Source organism: Cryptomeria japonica, chromosome 10 (genome assembly GCF_030272615.1).
Source record: "Cryptomeria japonica chromosome 10, Sugi_1.0, whole genome shotgun sequence".
Lineage (NCBI taxonomy): Eukaryota > Viridiplantae > Streptophyta > Pinopsida > Cupressales > Cupressaceae > Cryptomeria > Cryptomeria japonica.
In genome coordinates, this window is record NC_081414.1 from 813369319 (window position 1) to 813391873 (window position 22555).

Consider the following 22555-nt stretch of genomic DNA (forward strand, 5'->3'; position numbering starts at 1 on the left):
TCATCTATGCCTTGATCAGGAGTGTTGAATATGCAGGACTACCTCATAGAGGAGTGATTGGAAGAGGACCCGGCGAGGTCAGAGCTTGTGATTCCTATGCCTACTTGCATCATCCGCCAGGGAGCAACTATAAGTTGGTTAATGATACTTTCACGATGAACATCACAAGGACGTTGCAAGGTGGAATTCACAACAGGTTATCTCAGGATGCCCAGGAATTCATAAAGAGGTACGGTGCTTGGTTCATACAGTTTCCCAAGTTCACTTATATTAGAGTGCATGGATGTCCTTTACCACCATACATGTTGCCGAGATATCCGACAGACAGAATTGTGTTACTTGAAGTAACAAGACAGTTGGCAGCATATGTGAAGGCATTCAGACACAAACATCAGAATGGAGTTCCAGTACCTATCATTTTGGGTAATTCAGTTGAGGTATGTCCTAATGCTTTAGCCATGGATGACGCAGAGAAGGAGTTAGCCTTGTATTCTTTTTCATCTTTTGCTTTGAGAGAAAGCTTTGATCCACATGGACATTTAGAGGAGACAGTCAGCAGAAGGTTTAGGCATGAGTACCAAATAGAAGATTTTATGATGAATCTCTTAGATGATCTTGAAGTGAAACGAAAAATGCATTCTAGATTGCCTTTGGATTTCATCAGGAAATGCAGGATATACAGAGTGGCCGACCAAGCTCAGGACAGTGGTAGACATATCCAGTCTTCCTATGATCGAGAAAGCAAAACAATGAGGTTAGATTGGAATGAGCTCGAGGTCGTGGATTTAGATACTTTGATGGCACCAGTCTTGTCTTGTACTCGCAGATGGGTTGACATTCAACATCAGAAGTTGAGAGAACAAGGCATAACCATGACTTTCACTTTGGAAGAGAAACCTGCCGAAGGTGGAGCTAGTGTGAGTGAAGGCAATCCTAATCCTAGGAATTCAGGTGAAGGTAACCTTCGATGTGCCAGTGAGGGCAATCTCCATTCAAGAGGTTTGAAGAGGAAAGAGAGACCTGGAAAGAGAGAGTCTTCCAAGAAGAAACAAGAGGCTAACAGAGATCGATCATCCGGTACTTCTTCTAGACCTGAGAAGAGAACAATTCAAGTTGAAGAATCCATGGAGTCGATGGTACAGAACGATAGGCAGGAGGAAGGACAGGCACAGCATGGTTCACCAGATGGATCTCTCCAAGACTATGAGTTAGATGAAGACAAAGAAGACAATGAAATAACATCTCCTCCCAGACAAGAAGAAATAGTGCATAAAGAGATTCAAGTTCAAGAAACCAGATCGATTATCCCAGATTGGTTGAAGGAAAGATTAAACAAGGTGATCGTAGTAGAGGATGAGGACAATGCGATTGATTTAGAGAGCCTTGTTGGACGCTCACATGAAGTAACAGAAAAGAAGAAGGCTACCAAGATGTCCAAGATGATTCGAGATGAGACTGGATCCAGAAAACTGCAGATAGCTACACCGGCAGCAGACAAATATGAAGGTGAGATCCTAGCAGAGGAATATGATATACAGACTTTTGAGTTAGGACCATCCACAGCAGAGCAGACTTTAGATGATGCTACCGACTCATTTGAGGCATTGAAAGACAAGCTTAGAGAAGAAATGGAGAAGAATAGAAAGCTTGAGAGAGAGAGAGGTGCATGGAGGACATATTTCAGTCACATCAATGAACCTTTGGGACGTCAGGATCCAGTTAGATCACCAGTGCAAGCATTGCCGCTTCAATCAATCAATGAAGCAGAAAGATTCAGGAACATGGTCCAACGTACAAGTAATTGGATGGATAGATCTCATACAGTGGCTGTAGAGTTTGTAACAAGGATGATGAAGATTATTCATCAAGCTATCCAGGTTCTTGAGATGATCCACAATTTGATGATAACAGTAGCTGCATTCGCCCATACCAAGGACGTTATCATTCCTGTCTTGAAAGTTATTAGACACACATCAAGGAAGATTTTAGCGCAGGAGAAGATCTTGGATGGAGAACCTCACAGTTTGTTTCATTGGTCAACCTTACTCCATATGAAGAATGTTTTCTTCGAAGACATCAGTACTAGATGTGGCCAAGTTGAGGAGGTGATCAATCCGATCCAGGACAGAGTATTTGAGGTACTTCGTACCATTCTTGACAGAAGGATCGAGGTCGAGACAGATGTGGATATGCAGGAACTAGAGGATAGAATCAAGGTCATCTTTTGCAAAGACGCAAATGTTACAGATGAGCAGTATGATCAGATGTTTGCCACCATGCTCCTGATTGAAAGGATGAAGGAACTTGAACCTTCATGGGACGCAGCTCTTCTAGATGCATTCGATCAGGTCATCCACTTAGAAGAGAGTGTGAAGAATCTTCCCGAGATTCCAATTGCAGAAATCGAAGGAATCGTATCAAGATTCATTGCATATGCTAAGAAAGAGAATTGGAAAGGGAATAAGATTCTAGATGAAAGGTTGTTACAGATGACATGACATCTTATTTCTCATTGGTTTATGTCTCCTAGGTTTTTGTGCCAAAATTTAATATTTGGCTATGCATTTAATATTGTTCAGTAAAAAGGAGGCCATTTGTAACAAACCCTAATTAGGGTTTAGGTGTCATGATCTTGTCCGTTGATCTACTTTCAATCTGGACCTTTCATTGTAAATGGGGATGCTATTTATACCCCCATTTTTCATTTCATTTGGTAATAGTTAATAGTGTAATAGTCAATAGTTGATGTAAGAGAGATTAGAGCTAGAAGCAATTTTATTTTGTAGCAAGATTGAGTTTGAAGAGAGGAATTCAAGCAATTGTTGTACATGATGATTTGGAAATCAATGAAATATTGAAGTTATGGTGTTTTGTTGCAAATTTCTTGAGTTATCTTCATGGTTGTTTGATTTACTTGAATTGTGCTCAATCAAAGTAGCTTGTTAGTCTGAAGGACATTGTGTGAGACTTGATCTTTGGTAGGATTCGTAATCCAAACCACTAGCTTCTTGCTGATTGTAGGAACGCCTTGCGTGGTCAACTGGAGAATACTTTGAATTCCTTAATCTTCAATCATTATTGCATCTTGGGTATGTACCTTCGTGGTAGTGTCCTTCATCTTTGATGCATTGAATATCATTTTATTACCTTAGAAGATCGCACTAATTTCAATTGAGTTGTTATCTTATGGCAAAATTGAAGTTGGTTGAATCTTGCCAAAGTCTTGTCCATACTAAGTCATCCTTAGGGTTAGATTAGATTAGACCTCTTTCAAACCCTACTCTTTTTTTTGTTATTTTTTGAAAAGTTTCTTAAGTTTAGTAAAATCTTGAGCTTTCGGAATACGTAAGGCCCCTTGGAGGAAACAGCAAATCACATCATACCGCTGGAAGCTTGTCCACACGTAGAGACCCTACTAAAAGAACCTTGGAGTCTACCTAACTGATCCTTTATGCGTATCTTCAGCAGTTAGAGACTATTTTCTCAAGAGAGGATAAGATGCCTATTGCTATTTTATTCTGTGTATGATGGTGTACAAAATACACGTCAACAGTAGTCAACTGGAATCATTCAGCTTAAGCTCAATTTCAATTTGTCGCTTCTTCATTGATATGCATCAACTTGATGGTGTCTATGCCTGCGGTGATGATTTGAACATCATAAAGCTTCCCTTAGAAGATCGCACTAGCCTTCTGGAGATGGTCCATGGATGTCAAAACAAGACCTAGTTAGAGTTTCATCAAAAATCAAATCATTGCTCCTACATTCTTAGTATTAGGATTAGATCTTCTCTTCGCCCTCATCCTTTTTCCATTTTTTCAAATCTAAGCCAGTAAGAGCCTGTGTTCCAGCAAAGCAGATCGGAAGTTCAATCATCAGATGTAAGTCCCCTTGTGATTCCAGCAAATCACATCATACCACAAAGAGCTTATCCACACGTAGAGACCCTACATACAGGAACCTTGAAGTCATCCTGATTGATCCTTTTTCGCGATATCTTCAGCAATCAGAGGCTTTATTCAAGAGAGGATAAGGTACCCTTAGGTATTTTATTCTGTGTTTGATTGTGTACAAAATACACGTCAACACAACCCTCCAGCTTGAAAAACATGTTGTTTTTGATCTTTGGGATTCTTCTTCAAATCTTTCATCACCTCCTTCGGAAATTTTTGCATATGCCCATCAGTTGCTTCCTTCAATTTACACCCTTTTAACAAATCCTTGAAAGGATGTTCAGCATAACTCTCCAACAAATTTTCCACCTTCTATGGAACTTCATCTCTCTTAACCATCGTTCCATCTCCCAGTACTTTGTCTAAAAACCAATTGTCCAAAATTCAAACATACTATAGAGCTGCTCTGCCCACCTCGTCATTTTGCTTTGAAAAACTTAAACTTGCTCCCATCTTTCATAATGCAATAAATATTCTTCCTTCTATCATATACACCCTCTCGATCAAACTGACAAGGTCTTCCTAGCAAAACATAGCAAGAATCCAAAGGCATAATATCACACACAATTTCATCTTTATAAACACCAATCTGAAAATTTGACCAAACATTGTTCAGTTACCAAGAGCTGATGCTCCTTCTACAGCCATAAGACTTTGTAAGGATAAGTATGCTTGATCCTTTTCAGCTTGATCTTTTCCACCATATCCTTGGACATAAAATTTTCTATGACTTTCCAACAGTTTCCTCCAAATTTGCATACAGTTCTTAAAAGACTTCTTTGAAATGGCTCTTGCTCCTCATTTTCTAGTTTCAACAGCACTTTTTAAAACATGAGGCTTACCATGTTCTGGTTCAAGTGAAGCGACACTTCCTTTGTTTGCTTGAGCAATTTGATTCCTCTCTTCTACTGTTGTGTTGCTACAATTGTGGCCATTCAAAAGCTCTATGACCAGCCTAACCACATCTATAACAAGTAGAGAAACGAAAATCGCCGAGTTTGGGCAATTTCTAAGTCAAGTCATGCTCGTCGAGTCCAGAGGGCTCGAACTCGGACTTGGCCGAGTTTGGCTCAAAAAATTGCACTCGCCCAAAATCGCCAAGTTTGGTGAGTCCCGACTCCCAAACTTGGCGAGCGGCATGTAACTTTTAAGTTAAAAAAAACACTTCTAATATGTTTCGAATTGATTTTTTTTGGTTTACATTATGCTTTGAGCCTGTTGTGACCATTTCACACATCGCCCCATTTGAATGGGGACCCCCTTTTTTCGCTTTTGTTTCGCCTGTTCTTCTCTCTGCTTTTAGGGTTTTGAGTGAGTGAGTTGTCTGTCTGGGCTAGGGCTAAACCTTAGGGGTTTCTTTTGGATATTTTTCAAGCTGAGTCCAGTCAAATTTTGAAAGTTATTAAGCGTCCTCCCGAAGATTGAGATTGTCAAAGTAAGGTGTGCCTGTCAGGAAGGTCAGATAGGTCTCAGGTTAGGTCTAGTCAGGGTTTTTTGAGGGAAAATTCAAATTTTGTCTAAGTGTTAGCATTTTGAAGATGAAATTGTGTATTCTTGCCTAAGTGAATTTGGATCAAATTTTGGAGGCAAGATGATACCTGAAACAGCAAAAGCGCTCCTATCCCTCACTGGAGGCCTAGGGCGAATTTCATCCTAAGTGCAATTTCTTATTTTGCGAGGGCTTGCTAACTGATTCCTGACCTTGATGATGACCTAACTCCGCCTTGTGAAATGTTTGGGGACTTAAATTTTGAATGGATTAGCCAAAAAGGACAAAAGTGCTCCTGTCCCTCACCCAGGGACCAGGGCGAAAATGTTACTTAATGCATATTTTTCACTGACTTTTCTATTTTGTTTTGTGCAGGATCTCTCGGAGTGATAATTGGACGTGACTGGATACTTTTGAAGATTTTGAAGGCACAAAAATGGTGAATTTTGAAGGTTAAAGGAAAAAGGCACTCTTGTCCCTCTCCAAGTGACCAGGGCAAAATTTTGAATTCCCTCATCTTGCAGTGAAAATAGGCCAAGTGTTGGATATGAATGGAAAACAAGTGATTTTCTCCACCCGCCTGAAGAAGTTTTAGCTTGGAAAAGTGAAGGATTTTGTTTGAATCATCAGAAGTGCTCCTGTCCCTCACTGAGGGACCAGGGCGAAAAGACTTATTTAAGTCATTCCTGGCCTTGTTTGGTTAAGTTGAGACATCAAAGGCATGGTGGACGGCAAAATGAACATGATAAAGCATCCTGACTTGATTAAAAACAATGAAATGATGAAGTTTTTGCCTAGAAGGTCAAAAGTGCTCCTGTCCCTCACTGAAGGACCAAAGCGATTTTCTCTACATGCACAATTTTAGACCTTTTTTGGACATTAACTTTTATTCATAGCCTGAAGTAAGGTGAAATCTTTCCTAGCCAAGGCATTTCATGATGAAAGATGAAGTATTTTGGCCTAGAGGGCAAAAAAGTGCTCCTGTCCCTCACTGAAGGACCAGAGCTTGAATTTCAAATTTGCACTATCTTTGCAAGATTAAAGTGATTTTATGATTTGAAGAGACCAAAGAAAACATGATTTATCCATTGAATATAATTTAAGTGGTCTACAAAGGAGTAAATCAACCCAAATGACAAAAAGTGCTCTTTTCCCTCACTGAAGGACCATGGCGTTTTTTTTCAAGTTTCTCCTCTTTGTTTAAGATTTTGAGGCAAAACTTGACTTGGATGGGAAGGAAGAATGATGTTTTATGCCTTAGATGCAATTGAGGGGTTTAAAGAACAAAGAAATACACCAAGATGTAAAAAGGCACTCCTGTCCCTCTCCAAGGGTCCAGAGCGATTTTCTAAAAAGTGTAAATTTCTTGCAAAGCCAAGGCAAGTTTGTGATTGAAATGAATGGAAGAAGACATGATTAGCCCATTGAAGATAATTTGGAAAGCTAGCAAAGGACGGATAAGCTTGAAAATTGCAAAAGTGCTCCTGTCCCTCTCCAAGGGACCAGGGCGAAAAACATGTTATTTAGCCTTTCTTGCCAAGTTTTGACAAATTGGGGCCAAGGCACAAGTTTGAAATAACGTTTAAAATGCTTTGAGGTGGAATTGAGATGCAAGAGTTGCGAATTTTGACAACAATTGGCAAAAGTGCTCCTGTCCCTCACTGAAGGACCAGGGCGATTTTTATAAAATCAACAATTTCCCTCTGAGATTATGCTAAGGCAAGGTTGTGCGAGATGGGAAGGATCTTCTAAAGCATGATGAATAAAGATTTGACTTCAAAAATTGACAATCCTAGCCTAAAAATGAAAAAGCGCTCCTGTCCTTCACTGGAGGACCGGGGCAAAAATCTTGGGAGAGCTTATTTTGCCTTGCAAAAACGAGTTAAGCATGCATGGAACAAGTGAAAGAGATCATTGCTTACTCAACAATGAGAATTGACAAATGAAAGATGAAGGATTGAGGACAAAAGTGAAAAAGTGCTCCTATCCCTCACCTAGGGTTTAGGGCGAAAATGTCCTAAGGCACGTTCCTTCTAAAGATCAAGTGAATTAAACTCAAGACTCCAATCAAAAATGCCATTTTAAAATGCCTAGATGAAGTTTTGAACGTGAAAATGAGGAATGCAAGGCCTAGATTGAGAAAAGTGCTCCTGTCCCTCTCCAAGGGACCAGAGCAAAGTCATTGGCATTCATTATTTTTTGCCATATCCCAACATTAACATCCTCCAAATCGCATTATATGCCAAAATTGCCAACTTCAAAATATTTGAAAAAATTAATTAAATTGGCATTTAATAAAGGCGCATGGGCATTTAAGAAATTAATTTTGAGCCTCAAAAAATCGATTTTTTATTATTAAGGCATTTAAAATTAATTTTTGTGAAATTAAAATTGAAAATGGAGCGCTTGAGGTATTATTTTTATCTATTTTATCAAGTCGGCCTCTGTTTTTTTTGCAAATTTATTTATTTTTTGGCCTATTTTGCCAATTCGGCCTATGGGGAGGTGAAGTGGTGAGCGCCCTATATAATAGGGGTGTTTTGAGCAATTTAATCAATCATTCATTCATTACTTCAAGTGCGATTTGGAGATCAAGAAGAAGGTGCGAAAGCTGGTCTAGTTGGAGCGAATTTGTCCTCAAGTGTTGGAGGCTTAAGGTGGTGGAGTTGATGCTTGTGAAGACTAAAGGAGGCGCATTTTGCTAAAGGAAGGACTTCGATCTACATTTTGCATAGCCAAAATTCTCCTATTTTTGCATCATTTTTTAGAGTTAATTCTCAAGAGGAGGTATGGCAAAATTACCTTGACACCATTATTGAAGTTTTGAATTTTGAACTTTAAGTTTTTGAAAATTGCGTAGTTAATTAGGAAATGATAACTCAAGATTTATCATGAAGTTTCCTAATTAATATCTTTTGTCTTCCGTTTGAATCTTCATTGCTACTCGCTTCAAAATATGTTACTCATTATGAAATGTTGTGTAGGTGTCAAGATGGTGACCCCAAAGGCAGGAGCATCTAGTCGTCCAACTCTCATGAACGAAGATCAGAGGAATGAAGAATTGGAGACCAAGATCGTGTCCAAATGGAGCAACATTGGAGATACCAACTTCGGAAACTTCAGTGTCAAGAAGTTTCGAGAGGTCCCTTACATTGGCAAGCCATCACCTGTCGCAAAGAGAATAATTGAAAGTGGCATCATCAAGGCGGCCGGTTTCCCTCCAGCAATCCAGTGCCATGAGCTGATGATCGAGTGTGCTCGCCATTATGACCCACAATCAAGATCGATCATGTCCAAGGAAGGGAACACTTTGGCATACCTTTCGGAGGAGGCTATAAGTGAAGCTCTCCATCTTCCAGAGCATAAAGATATGATTTACAAAAGCCTAGGAGGAGCCAGGTCGATGTATGAGGATGATCCAGACACTTGCTTGAGCATCATCAATAAGAATTGGTTACTCAAAAGTCGTCCTCGCCTGAGCAAAATTCCCAACACACCACATAGGATCGACTTCCAGGAGGAGTACAGAGATTTGATAACTTTGCTCAATCGAGTTACAGGGTCTCCTCAGGCCTTCTATTTTGAGAAGTGGATGTTCTACTTCATCCAAGTGATAATTCAAGGAAAAGGAACAATTCATTGGGCTAGAATTATTAGCCATTGCTTAGACGTACAGTTAAGAAGACTAAAGCCTACCAAGTCATTTTACATGAGCTCATACGTCATATATGCCTTGATCAGGAGTTTCGAATATGCAGGACTATCTCACAGAGGAGTGATCGGAAGAGGACCCGGAGAAGTGAGAGTTTGTGACTCTTATGTTCATTTGCATCATCCACCAGGAAGTGACTACAAGTTAGTCAATGATACCTTCACGATGAACATCACTAGGATATTGCAAGGCGGGATTCACAATCGACTATCTCCGAATGCACAAGAACTTATAAAGAGGTATGGTGCTCGGTTCATCTAGTTTCCAAAGTTTACATATATCAGAGTTCATGGGTGTCCTTCACCTCCCTACATGTTGCCGAGGTATCCGACAGACAAGATAGTGCTACTTGAGGTGACTAGGCAGTTGGCAGACTATGCGAAGGCATTCAGACACAGGCATAGAAATGGAGTTCCCGTGCCCATCATATTGGAGAATTCAGTTGAGGTATGTCCTAATGCTCTAGCCTTGGATGATGCAGAGAGGGAGTTGGCCTCATATTCATTCAAGTTCTTTGCCTTAAGGGAGAATTTTGATCCTTATGGGTATATAGAGGAGACATATGGTAGGAAGTACAAGCACGAATTTCAGGTAGAAGACTTTTGGATGAATCTCTCAAGTGATTTAGAAGTGAAAAGAAAGATGCATTTCAGATTACCTTTAGATTTCATCAGGAAATGTAAAGTCTACAGAGTGGCCGATCAAGCTCAGGACAGTGGCAGACATCTCCAGTCATCCTATGACAGAGAGGACAAAGCAGTGAAGATAGATTGGAACGAGCCTGAGATTACAAACTTGAGAGTTTTGATGGCTCCAGTTTTGTCATGTACTCGCAGATGGGTGGATGTACAACATCAAAAGTTAAGAGAGCAGAACGTACCAATGACTTATACTTTGGAGGAAAGACCAGAAGAAGGAGGAGCAAGCGCAAGTGAAGACCATTCTCATCCTAGAGGCGAAGAGGAAAGAAAGACCCGAGAAAAGGGAACCCTCCAAGAAGAGGCAAGAGGCTAATCGAGATCCCTCATCAGGTACATCATCTCGACATGAGAAAAGGACAAGTCAAGTTGAAGGACAAGAAATGACGATGCCTGAGGTTGATGAATCTATGGAGTCAATAGTACAGAATGATAAACCTGAAAAAGGGAAGGCACCTCAGCATTCGTCAAGTCGATCTCCCCAAGTCAATGAGCTACATGAAGACAAGAATGATGATGAAGTGACATCTCCTCTCCGAGAAGACAAACCATTGCCTAATGAAATACAAGTTAGAGAGACGAGATCTGCCATTCCAGATTGGTTGAAGGAGAGACTAACAAGGGTGATTGTGATCGAGGATGAAGATAATGTAATTGACTTAGAGAGCCTCAGAGGAAATTCTCAGGAAGTAACGGAGAAGAAGAAGGCCACCAAGATGTCCAAGATGATCAGAGATGAGACAAGGTCCAAGAAGTTGCAGATAGCTACACCAACAATGGACAAGTATGAAGGTGAAATTCTCGCAGAAGAGTATGATGTAGAAACATTTGAGCTTGGTCCACTTACTGCTGAGCAGGCACTGGATGAGGCAACCGATTCATTTGAAGTACTTAAAGACAAGCTTAAGGAAGAAATGGAAAAGAATAGAAAGCTTGAGAGAGAGGTTGGTGCTTGGAGAGGCTACTTTAGCCATCTCAATCAGCCCTTGGGACGTCAGGATCCGGCAGTGTCTCCTATGCAAGCACTTCCCCTTGAATCAGTTGGCGAGGCAGAGAGAGTCAACAGCTTGGTTCAACTTATGAGCTCTTGGATTGACAAATCCCACACAGTTGTCGTTGAATTTGCAACAAGAATGATGCAGACAATCCACTGAGCTATCCAGGTCCTTGAGATCGTCCACAACTTGATGATAACAGTAGCCGCTTTCGCTCACACTAGAGATGTTATCATTCTTGTTCTGCAAGTGATCAGGCAAACACCAAGGAAGATCCTAGCACAAGAAAAGATAATTGATGGAGGAGCTCATAATTTACTTCAGTGGTCAACTCTACTTCAGATGAAGGAAGTTCTTTTCGAGGACATCAGCACCAAATGCAATCAAGTTGAGGGCGTCATCCATCCAATTCAGGATAAGGTGTTTGAAGTGTTGTGTACCATTCTTGACAGGAGGATCGAAGTTGAGACAGATGTGGACCTTCAAGAGTTGGAAGAAAGAGTCAAGGTCATCTTTTGCAAAGATGAGAATGTCATCACAAATGAGCAACGGGATCTAATGTTCGCTACTATGCTCCTGATTGAGAAGATCAAAGAACTCGAACTTGGATGGGATACGGCTCTCCTCAAGGCCTTTGATCAGGTTATCCACTTGGAGGAACGAATGAGGAATCTTCTCGAGATTCCTATTGCTGAGATTGAGGGAATTGTGTCCAGATTCATTGCATATGCTAAGAAGGAACATTGGAAAGGGAATAAGGTTCTAGTGGAGAGGTTGTTGTAGATGATGTGGCACCTTAATTATCATTGGTCTCTGTTTCCTAGATATTTGTGCCAATTAAATATTTGGCTATGCATTTAATAATGTTCAACTAAAAGGGGACTTTTTTGTAACAAACCCTAATTAGGGTTTAGGTGTCAGAATCTCAGTCGTTGATCTTCCTTTGATCTGGGTCGTTCATTGTAATTGAGGATGCTATATATACCCTCACTCATTTTCATTTTGTCATTAACAATTTAGCAATTAGATATTAGAGAGAAGTTATTTTGAAGCAAGATTGAGCATTGAAGAAAGAATTTCAAGCAATTGTTGTCTATTTTGGCTTTGAGATCAATAAAATATTGAAGTTATGGTGTTTTATTGCAATTCTTGTGGCTATCTTCATGGTTGTTTACTTTCTTGAATCATTCTCGATCGAAGTAGCATTTTAGTTTGAAGGACTAAGTGTTGGGCTTGATCTTTGGTGAGATTCATGTTCCAAACCACTAGCTTCTTACTGATTGTAATAACGCCTTGTGTGGTCAACTGGAGATATTTGGATTGCTTGAACCTTCAATCATTATTGAACTATTGATATGTACCTTTACGGTAGTGTCTATAATTCTTGATGATTTGAAAAATCACTAATCACCTTAGAAGATCGCATCAATTCCAATAGAGTTGTAATTACTTGGCAATACTGAAATTGGTAGAATCTTACCAAGTCTAGCCTACATTGAGTCATTCTTAGGATTAGATTAGAATTCATCTCTTGCAAACCCTACCTTTTGATCTTTTTGAGAACTTGTTAGTTTTAAGAAAATTCTATTCCTGCAATTCGGAAACGTAAGGCCCCTTGACGAAACAGCATTCACAATGACCACTAGTGCTTATCCACACATAGAGACCCTACAACGAAGAACATTGGAGTCATCCTGATTGATCCTTTTTTGCGATATCTTCAGCAATCAGAGGCTTTATTCAAGAGAGGATAAGGTACCCTTGGGTATTTTATTCTGTGTTTGATAGTGTACAAAATACACGTCAACAGAGCCTAAAAATGAACTTCATTTCAATCATTTGGCATTGCCCCTGGACCCCACAAGGGGCGCTGTCCCCAAACCCCCGTCGTAAAATTAGGGGGGAAACTGCACTGATAAAAGTAGGGAAATTTTAATTTCCGAGTCTAATTAGGCTCCATATAACAACATATAATGTCATTTGGTGCATCAAGAGTTGGAAAGGAAGAGTTTGCATCTCATTTGATCATATGATGACATGGATTTTTTATTCCATGAGTTTTGTAATATTGTATACATTTGACAATATTTATATATCTATGTTTGTTATTTCCTTCAGCTACAATTTGTGTTTATGCTTATGTGATTGATGTATACTTGTGTATGTAATCGAATTAGCTTCTATTTGATGATGTTATTGTGTCTTTAAGGTGTTTTTAATAAAGGGTGCATGAAACAAGTTTTAAATCCTTAAAAATCTCTAAATTACTTGAGTTTTTCACTTTGTCGAGTCTACGTCGAGTTTCGCCTCCGAGTCCTGAGTCCTGAGATGAGTAGGCCTCGCCGAGTCGGGTCCAAGTCCCGAGTCCCGTTTCTTTGATAACAAGTGAATCATCTACCTCTTCCCCCATCATGATATCCCCTTCTTTTGAAGTATACCTCTCTCTTTGGGTTTTGGCTTGAATTACTATTTTGAGTGTCACCTTTTCTATGTTGCTCTCTATCGCTGCCAGCTTGTCCTCTTTCTCTCCCTCTGGAACTACAATGTTGCTTTCTTGTCAGCTTTTTTTTGCCTTTAAGGCATATTGATAGTGTAGAACACAGAAGTACTACTGAGAGGGGGGGGTGAATCAGTAGTACTAGCAAAACATAATTCTTTTACCAACTTAAACTTTTGCTAAGCTTTAATTCTGAAAAATATGTTTTGAAAGATGTAACAACAGAAATCAAAAAGATACACCAGCAAGAGCACAACAAACAAATTTTATGTGGAAACCCAATGTGGGAAACCACGGTGAGAAATGCTGCTAGGATCTACTGTCCTAATCCGGCCTCACAAGGAAATTTGATTACAAATCACCAAGGGCACCAAGCCTTTTACCAAGAGCACCAACTCTTTACAATCTGAGCAACAACTCAATACCACACCAAACCAATCCACTTTCCAGAACTTTCCAAAAGTTGTGATACAATGAAATAATTTCCAACTTGAAAAGTTAAACTTTAGAGTTCAATTGTTCAAACATAGAACAAGCATACAATTCAAGTAGAGAATCTTAATTTAGAAAGATTATATGCTGTTAAAAATGACCAATCTTTTCACCAAAGAACTGCACTGTAACAGATATTCTGTCATAACGCTTAAGCCAACTGAATCAAGAAAAGACATGAGAAGTGTCAATCATCAATCAGCAATTCTTCTGTCAGTGAAAGAGTGCAATATGAAACAGCTACGTTCTGAAATCTCCAACAATCCCTTTCTCAAACTGTATTATTTTCTCCTTATTGTCAGATTTACAAAGAAAAACTCTCACCAAATAACAATCTCCAAAAAGACATCTATAAGAAAGCATATAGTTCGAATTGGTTGATAGTTATTGGTTAACTACTTAACAAAAAAAAACTAATCTTCTTTCAGTTCGAACTACTTATCCAACTGATTTGTTTACAAAACAAAAACTAATCCTTTCCAGTTTGAACTTCTTATTAACTGAAGAAGTTATTTGTAACCAAACCAAAACTAATCCAGTTCAAACTATTTCCACTTAAGGAAAGATATCGGTATATTTCAAGTTATTTGTTTTCTTCAAACAACACCTAATTGCCTTGTAAGAAAAAATAGTTTAACCAACATCAAACCATGAAGAATGAACCAGAAATAAAGTTTGTAAATTCTTCTCAAAAGAAGTTCAATCGACTTCTTGATTAGAAGTCCATGTAGTCAACCAGGCTGGAATATGAAGAATGCCAACAAGAGAACATGACAAAAACTCAGAAATAATCACCGATTGAAAAAGACGTGATCTAACCCGGCAGATGTTCTAATCCAGATATAAACAACACAGAGAGACAGCCAACGCTGAGAATATACAGTGCGAAATACTCCATTTTGCTTGTAGCGTATACTATACATTCACCAGACTAACATGATAAATTACTGTGTAGTTGCATTGCCATAGAAGACTTGTATGAATGTGACATCAATAACACTAAAAATGCTGACAGATAGGTTGTAATATGTTGGGCTAAATATTCTTGTTTTTACAAATGGTTGACGAAATGTTGACACCAGACTTTGTGATGAAATTTTTAAATGTTTGACAAAATGCCGACACTAGAAGGTGCTAACTTTGTGGTGAAATTTTTAAATGTTTGACAAAATGCATATATTGATTAAACTGAAATAAATGGCATTTATCTGACTTACTCAACATTTACTATCATAAATAGTAGATGTATCATGATTATGATGGATTCATTACATCTACAAATAAATAGCAAGTGATCTGACCTCCAAATGGTCAAATCATAAAATGAACCTTTGCTGGTAATTGCTGCCAACAATTACATTGAATTTTTGCTCTTTTCCAGGCATGTATTCTTCTGGTATTGCCGCTCCAGTCCTTCCCAACAGCTGTTGTGAACACTGCAGATCTGAATTGGCACTTAAAGTTGTCTTCAATTAATAGAGGCACCATGCTTACAGGTTACAAGCCTACACATAGTCTACGCAAGCAGAAAAATGACTCCAGACCTGACAGTATTCCCCTTCTTTGTCAAAATCTGCCATCATCTTCAACTCCCGACCTCCCTAATGATAGCTGTGACCTCCTTTATGACTTCACATCCCTGTTTTTGTGCAAGGATAACATACACTGTGCTGCGGCCAGAATTTTAATGGATGATACCCCAAAGTGAGGGTGGCAGAAAATAGTATAGGAATTTAAACCTTTTGAAATATATTGCTGTTATTTAGACTGGCAGAAGGGACACCAAACCACTTCCTTGATAACTGATATTTTCTCTCCCAAATTCCCACACTGCCTGCAGATATTCTTTTAGAGGTTGACTATCCTTCCATTGCCCATACTAAATTAAAAGTCCCATCGCACCTTGCTTCAGCCAACACCAGCGACCCCTTCTACAATCCCACATCCAACCTTTCATTGCTGCGACTCCATTAGTATATGGGAGTTAGCACTTTCAAATAATATGGCCAGGTTATACCTTAAAGGTGGGTGGCTACAAATTGCAGATGCTGATGGCTTGCCAAATAATCTCCAGATCTCTATTCTCAAATAAATCAATTAAGTTTTGCAAACAAATGAATTTTAAAATCTCTTACCTTCAACTCATTAACAAATCAAAACTTCAAGAACTCCAAATCATTCTAATCAACTTCCACCAATAGATTGACTAAGAGGGTTTTTTGTTTCAAGACCAATTTCATCATTGGGTTTCCATCCTGGGGTTGAAGATGGACAGTTGCTCACTTTTTTCCTTTCCCATTCCTCTATACACTTTTCCCAAAAATAATAAAACATTACTCATTTTCTCACCTTGGTGACTTTATAATTTGAACTTTAAATTTTTGGGCCCCATACTGTAACTTTTAATTCAACTGTCAAACTCTATAAAAATAATTAATTAGAAGTATGTCGCCAAAACTTTAGACAGCTTATTTTTATTAATTAGTTATTCCATTTTTTCCTCCCAATTAGCCTACGGGAATTAAAATAGGCCAAGGGTCCCTGTTGGGTGCTTACTCCTGTGAAGGAGACATTACATAGGCCTCCTCTACTGCCCTTACAAGGACCATATTCATCTCATCTTTGATTGTTATTCAAAATCCATTGATGTACCTTGCAATCTATTCTTCAATTTCACCTACATGACATACTTGAATGTTGAGCTTATAAAATCCCTCCATGCACTCTTTGACCTTCATCTTTGTATATATCAAATTTTTGGAACTGTTCTAACAAATTAAACTAATAGTCTACCAATATAAATTAAGACTTCAATTTTGCAACCATTCAATCTTATGATCAAATCTCCTTTTTTTCTCCTTTATCTATCCATTTACACATGATCTTACCATATGGATGCATGACCCTTCAATTTAGTAGTGACAGATTTTACCTTTTTCAAGTCTTCTATTGACTTGAAATTAAAATACTTTATATTTTTTTGAAATCCAATCTATTATGAAAATCAAGCAAAAAAAGATTACCAAGACATTCACTGATTAAATAAGAAGGGAAAACCTTCTTTAAAAAGATCACAAATATAGGAGCCAACCCACATTATGGATATGGGATAAATAAAATGAACAGGCTAAAGTAAAATAAAACATAAATAATATCCTAAAGTCAAAATGACTTTATTAAAGCCTACAACTAATAACTAATTGACCATTACTAGATAATAATTACTTTAGCACCCTCCCTTAATTGTCATTTACTAATTACACCAGGCTTATTCCAAAGTTTTATAAATTTGTCAAGACCCAAAGACTTAGCACGAATTTTAGCAGTTTAGTCCACTATTGGGCAATACTACAACAAAATAGATGCATCCTCTACAAATGATCCTTTCACTACTCTATGATATTCTACTTTAGTTGAAAAAAGAGCTACAACATGTTATTTCTTGCTAGTCCATGTGACTGTACCCATGCCAAGGTTGAAAACATATCCAAAAGTGAATTTTCTATCACCCACAGAACTTGCCCAATCTGAATTTGTAAACCCAAACAACCTAGGATTTTTTTAAACCTCTTTGCTGCAACCCACTATTCTATCTTTGGTGCTATCATGAATCAAGAAATGAAACTAATAACATAGATCAAATCAGGCCTCGTGGTTGTAACATATTTTAAGCTCCCCACAAGTAGAATGTATGTTGACTCAATAGCTAATTTAGAATCAATCTTGATTAAAAGCTTCATCCCTTTCTCCATAGATGTGGACGAGATTTTGCAGTTTATCATTCTAAATCTTCTTAATAAGTTTTGGCAATTTGTTAATCATGACATAATTCATAGCATGCGCTCACACCTTAAACAAATTAGTACTTGCAATTGTTAACAAAAGGCATAAAACATGTAACTCAAGTTTTTAAAACCATTACAATAACATATACACATTCATTACTGGGTAAGACCCCAAAGAAAATATTGAACTTATCATACTCCTAATTATTATTGCATTAATGCTTGTTCCAAAAGTTTATGCATAACTTTTCATCCACTAAATTTTATTATTTTGATAACTTGTGAACCACAACATAAATTCTAGCATGTAATACAAACCTCAAAGAAATAACCACTTACAAATACCAAACTTGCAATAACCATCAAAATGAGTAAAACATGTAACTTTCTTTCCATTCCCATAACATATAACAAACAAAATAGAATTGCATTCTTCTCATTATACAAGTTCTTAGTACATGAAAATTAATAAGGGAAATGCGCAAACCTTAGCCTTAAGCTTTTCATCCAATCTTTTATTCAAGGAAATATGTTCGCGTTTCAATGCATTGATCAATTTATACTTATCATTCAACCTGTCCATAAGCAAAAATAATTTAAAATTTAAAATTGCACAAGGTGAAGAGTTAGTGGGAAAAAAATTACTACTGAAAGAATATATAATCATACACAAAAAGGAAAATTGCCTCCATCAAAAGGCTCCCCTCCTACCAAATTGCAACCAAGATAGCAACATACATCATTGAATGTCCACGAAATCTATAAGCCATTACCATCTTAAGAGTTTATAGTGTATAAAATTCCAATAAATAACAAGCTCCACAATACTCAACTTGTGAGCAACTAAATGCCTTTTCTCGATTTTTTTTCCCAATATAAATGACCATTAATAAATAAAACCCTCTACTAAGTAAAGATAAGCCCAACAACAAAATAAATGGCTTGTGATGTATTAAAAATACTCTTAGATCGTACTAACATTCAATACTTGTAAAACACCCTTGTCCACTCTCTTATCAACACGAGTAATCATTGATGCAATGGAGGAAAGGATTAAACTAGAGGTAAATGGGGACACATGCCCAACCCCATGCCCTACATCCTAGAGACAATGGAATGAGGAGGAAAGGTCCCTCATTATCCCCCACACTTAGGACCCAACATGAGGATGTCCAGGGACACCCTATCATCCTTAGGATGCCTCAAGAGCATTCAATAATCTTTCAACAATCTTAGCAATGTCTATAGCCAAAATTGATTTTGTGGCTGAAATTGGAAACATATTCAAATCACTTCCTGATATACTACCAAAGAGATTCAACAAGATTGTGTGGTCACCTTAAGACACACCAAACCCCCTAGGCATAGCATTCTTGAAGCCCCCTAGGCATAGCATTCTTGAAGATGATCTTGATGACTTTAGAAGATTAATGAAAAATAAGAATATCATGATTACCTAAGATGACAAAGTACCAAGTTGATCCTAAATAAATGTGATTATGTTTCCAAGATGTTAGACCACCTTTGCAATAGTAGAAGTTACATTTTTTAGACCATAACCCCATGTTTAATGACAAAATTATCCATCAATCTTCCCTTGATGACAACATTAAAAATGTCTCATTCCAAATAAGGCCACCCCCAAAATCTAGATGCTCCCAAAAATCCATAAAGATGGCATTCTATTGATAAATTAGCAATCTTCCTCACCACGAAAATCACACCTCTTATAGGTAAGACAAGCTCCTTTGTCAAAGACTCCTCACACTTTGTTGAATTCATAAAAGATAAAAATGTAACCAATGGTGATATCATTCTCAACTTTGACATCATTTATCTCTTCAGCAAAGGTAAAAAAATTTCTCTAGTCTATTTTATCCACTTTCCAAGGTCATTTATGAACAATCTGATGGTGTTGCCCTGCAATCGCTTCTTTCTCCTATAATTGCCAACCTCTTCGTGGAGCATTTTGAAGAAATTGCCCTCAACTCCTTCCCCCTTAAACTAAGATGGTGGGAATGTTATATAGATAATACCAACAATTGCTGGCTGAATAATCTAGAAAAAATAGAAGAATTTCAATCCCACTTAAATAGAATAACTAAAAGCATTAAGATCAACTAAAAACTTGCACGCTACAATAAATCTATCTTCCTTGGCATTCTTCTCATCCAAAAACCAAATGGTTCCCTAGCTCATCAATTTTACAGAAAAGACACACACATGGAACTTTACCAACATGAATCTCCACACCACCACCTAACCTAAAAGGCAAGCATCCTCAAAAACTCTTTCTTCCAAACCTTTTTGAATTTGTGATCAAGGAATTATATATCTAACTATAGTAAATTGGTATACATCTCTTGAAATATCCCCTGCAGTAGATAGACTGAATGTGCAAGGAATAATTGCAAACAGTTGGCTGTCAAACTGCGTGTTATGCGGTTTATATAATTTACTTGTTATGATGATAGACCGTCTCAGAGTTTTCAGACTTGTTTAGGATCAATGAATGACTAGCAAACAACTTCTAATTGATAGAATAAGCACCTAGGATGATTATGCAACTAGTTTATGATGACATCACATCCATTTGGACACATAAACATATACCTACAGCTAGCTGACATTTCATCAAACAATTGGCATGAAACCTTTAGACAACATTCAATTACGATGCAACCTTATTCCTCCTTTTATTCAAAAAGATGATGATCAAATAAGCTCATACAATATCCGCACTAATGACCAAACTCTTAGCATTCATTACTCAGAAATTCTGAGGACATATGACAGCCATTAAAATTACAAACTATCTGAATAGTACATAGAATGATGCCAAAAGAACCTGAAGGGAATCGCCTAGCAGGATAGTTGAAGAAGCAAGCAGTATCATGAATTTTGAAAACTCCAATGATCAAGATTGCCCTCCTCTCCAAATCACCCCTGCTGATGTTATTAGAGTCTGATAAATATTGATTTCCAGCGCCAAACTCCTTTCCTCATCTCCTAAAATGATCGCTGTCTTATCCCAATCAAATCGCCATTACTAAAAGATAAGTTTGATGCCAAGATGGATGTCTAGGAGCAAAATCGTGGGGACTTAGCAGTTTGAAACGACTTGTCTTCAGATCTGATTTGGACACTGATTTCTTTTTATTACTCCTTCAAAATACTCCTAAAAGAATCACCCTTCATCCCTAATGCTAGCACTGTCCTCCAATCTATGATGTGATGCTTCAATAATGAAATAAGAGCAAAATCGTGGGTTTGGTGGATGAAACCCAATTTGTCTCAGACTTGCAATTTGATCAGCTTTCTCCTAATTTCCACCTCCAAATGATCTTCAAACAAATCGCCTTTCCTTTCCAATGAAAATCAATGCTCTTAGGTGACCAAAGATGATGTGCTACCATGAAGATGCAACAAAACTCATTAGGCACAATATGGAAGACTGAGTTATCTCCTACTCTCACCTGCAACCCCTCAAAGGATCTTTCACCACCTCAGTTACGCAAATCATAGGGAGTTTTCGTTCCCAAAGGATTGGTCTGCAGAAACCCTTGGCTCCACAAGTCTACACAAGAGAAGATATCCAAACAACCGATGATGAACAATGAACCAACCCCCTCTATTTATTCTTTTCTCCTCCAATTGATTGGTTCCTTCTAAAAGATTCTTCTCATATCCTTTTGTTACACTTTATTATTTTATTACACATATTAATTAATATAATTGCACTTTAAAATATTATTATATTATAATTTAAGTGCACACATCTCAACATACATGTAATCTCCTTATTTCACCATAGAATCAAGTAGACACAAAATGTGAAGCCACAAATCACTGCCAAATCGACCCCTTAATCAATCTCCTTGGCCTACGAGGATCAAATGATAGGCCAATCCCGTTAATGTCTGTGAACTAAGGAGAAGGGGACATTACATCTCTAGAGCAATTAAGCAAGCCAAAAATCATAGTACCTCTTCGAAAAACATCAATTGCTCTCAGGATATCCTAGTTGCTACATTCCCTTATGTGGAAGGCATTTCCAACAAAATTTTCAAAATCCTTCAAGAAAAAAGCTCTAAAATGCTCCTTCAAACCTCTAACCATTGTAAGAAATATCATCCCTTCCACCAAAGATCCTTGTGAACTCCTAAACATTAGTGAAACCAATCACTCCATGAGAACGAGGATTTTCCCTCAGTGAACTAGAGAATTTTCCCTTGCCAAACACTCTTCCTCCACAAAACACCACATATGTTGAGAGACCCCACATATGTTGAGAGACAAACCAGGTCCTCTCCAAAGAAGAAAACTTTTGTTGGAACTTCAAAAATTTTGTCAAATTTTGAAGGCCTAGGTTCAAAATTTTGATTTTTGCACTCAGAAAGCGACCTACTGAATAAGCTCAAATAGCTCACTTTGAGAGCTCATGTTTTGGCACCCTTGAATTGTCATGCAAAACCACTTTGGGGAGGTGTTGAATGCTTATCAGAGATGCCATATGCTCATTTATAGCGTCCTTGGATCAGTTTTGATGTGTTTTTGAAGACCTTGTTTTGGGGTCCTGGAGTAGATTGCTAATTTGCAGCTGTTTCACTTTTTTGTGGAGGCCAGCTTTGAGATGTTTGCATTTTTGTGCCCGGTGAGAATCATCCCAAACCAACTTGTTCCCATGTCAGATGGCTTGGCCCCATGTGTCCATTTGATAAGTTTTCAAAGTCCATTCCGTTTGCAAAAAGTTAAGTTTTGCAAGTTGACTGTGCACAATCTGCAGAAAGTGGCCCCACATCTGAATTTTTATTTCAGATGTGAATGTTCCCCAAATCTGCACGCAAAAGTGAATGTTCCCCAACATTTTCTATATAACTATCTACGATTTTGCCAGTTTGTAGCCCCCCAGCTCTTCATTTGCTATTTTTTCA

The 22555-nt window shown here is 38.0% G+C and overlaps 1 protein-coding gene across 6 annotated transcripts in view; it reads right to left on the minus strand.

Annotated features, from left to right (window-relative positions):
- The window catches only part of LOC131068436 (uncharacterized), a 207755-nt gene that overhangs the window by 120261 nt on the left and 64939 nt on the right, over positions 1–22555 (minus strand). For all 6 annotated transcript variants that reach the window (XM_058003626.2, XM_058003625.2, XM_058003624.2 and 3 more), the window contains exon 4: positions 18109–18196. In XM_058003626.2, coding sequence (XP_057859609.2) covers positions 18109–18196 — 88 coding nt within the window. The remainder of the gene's footprint in view (positions 1–18108; positions 18197–22555) is intronic.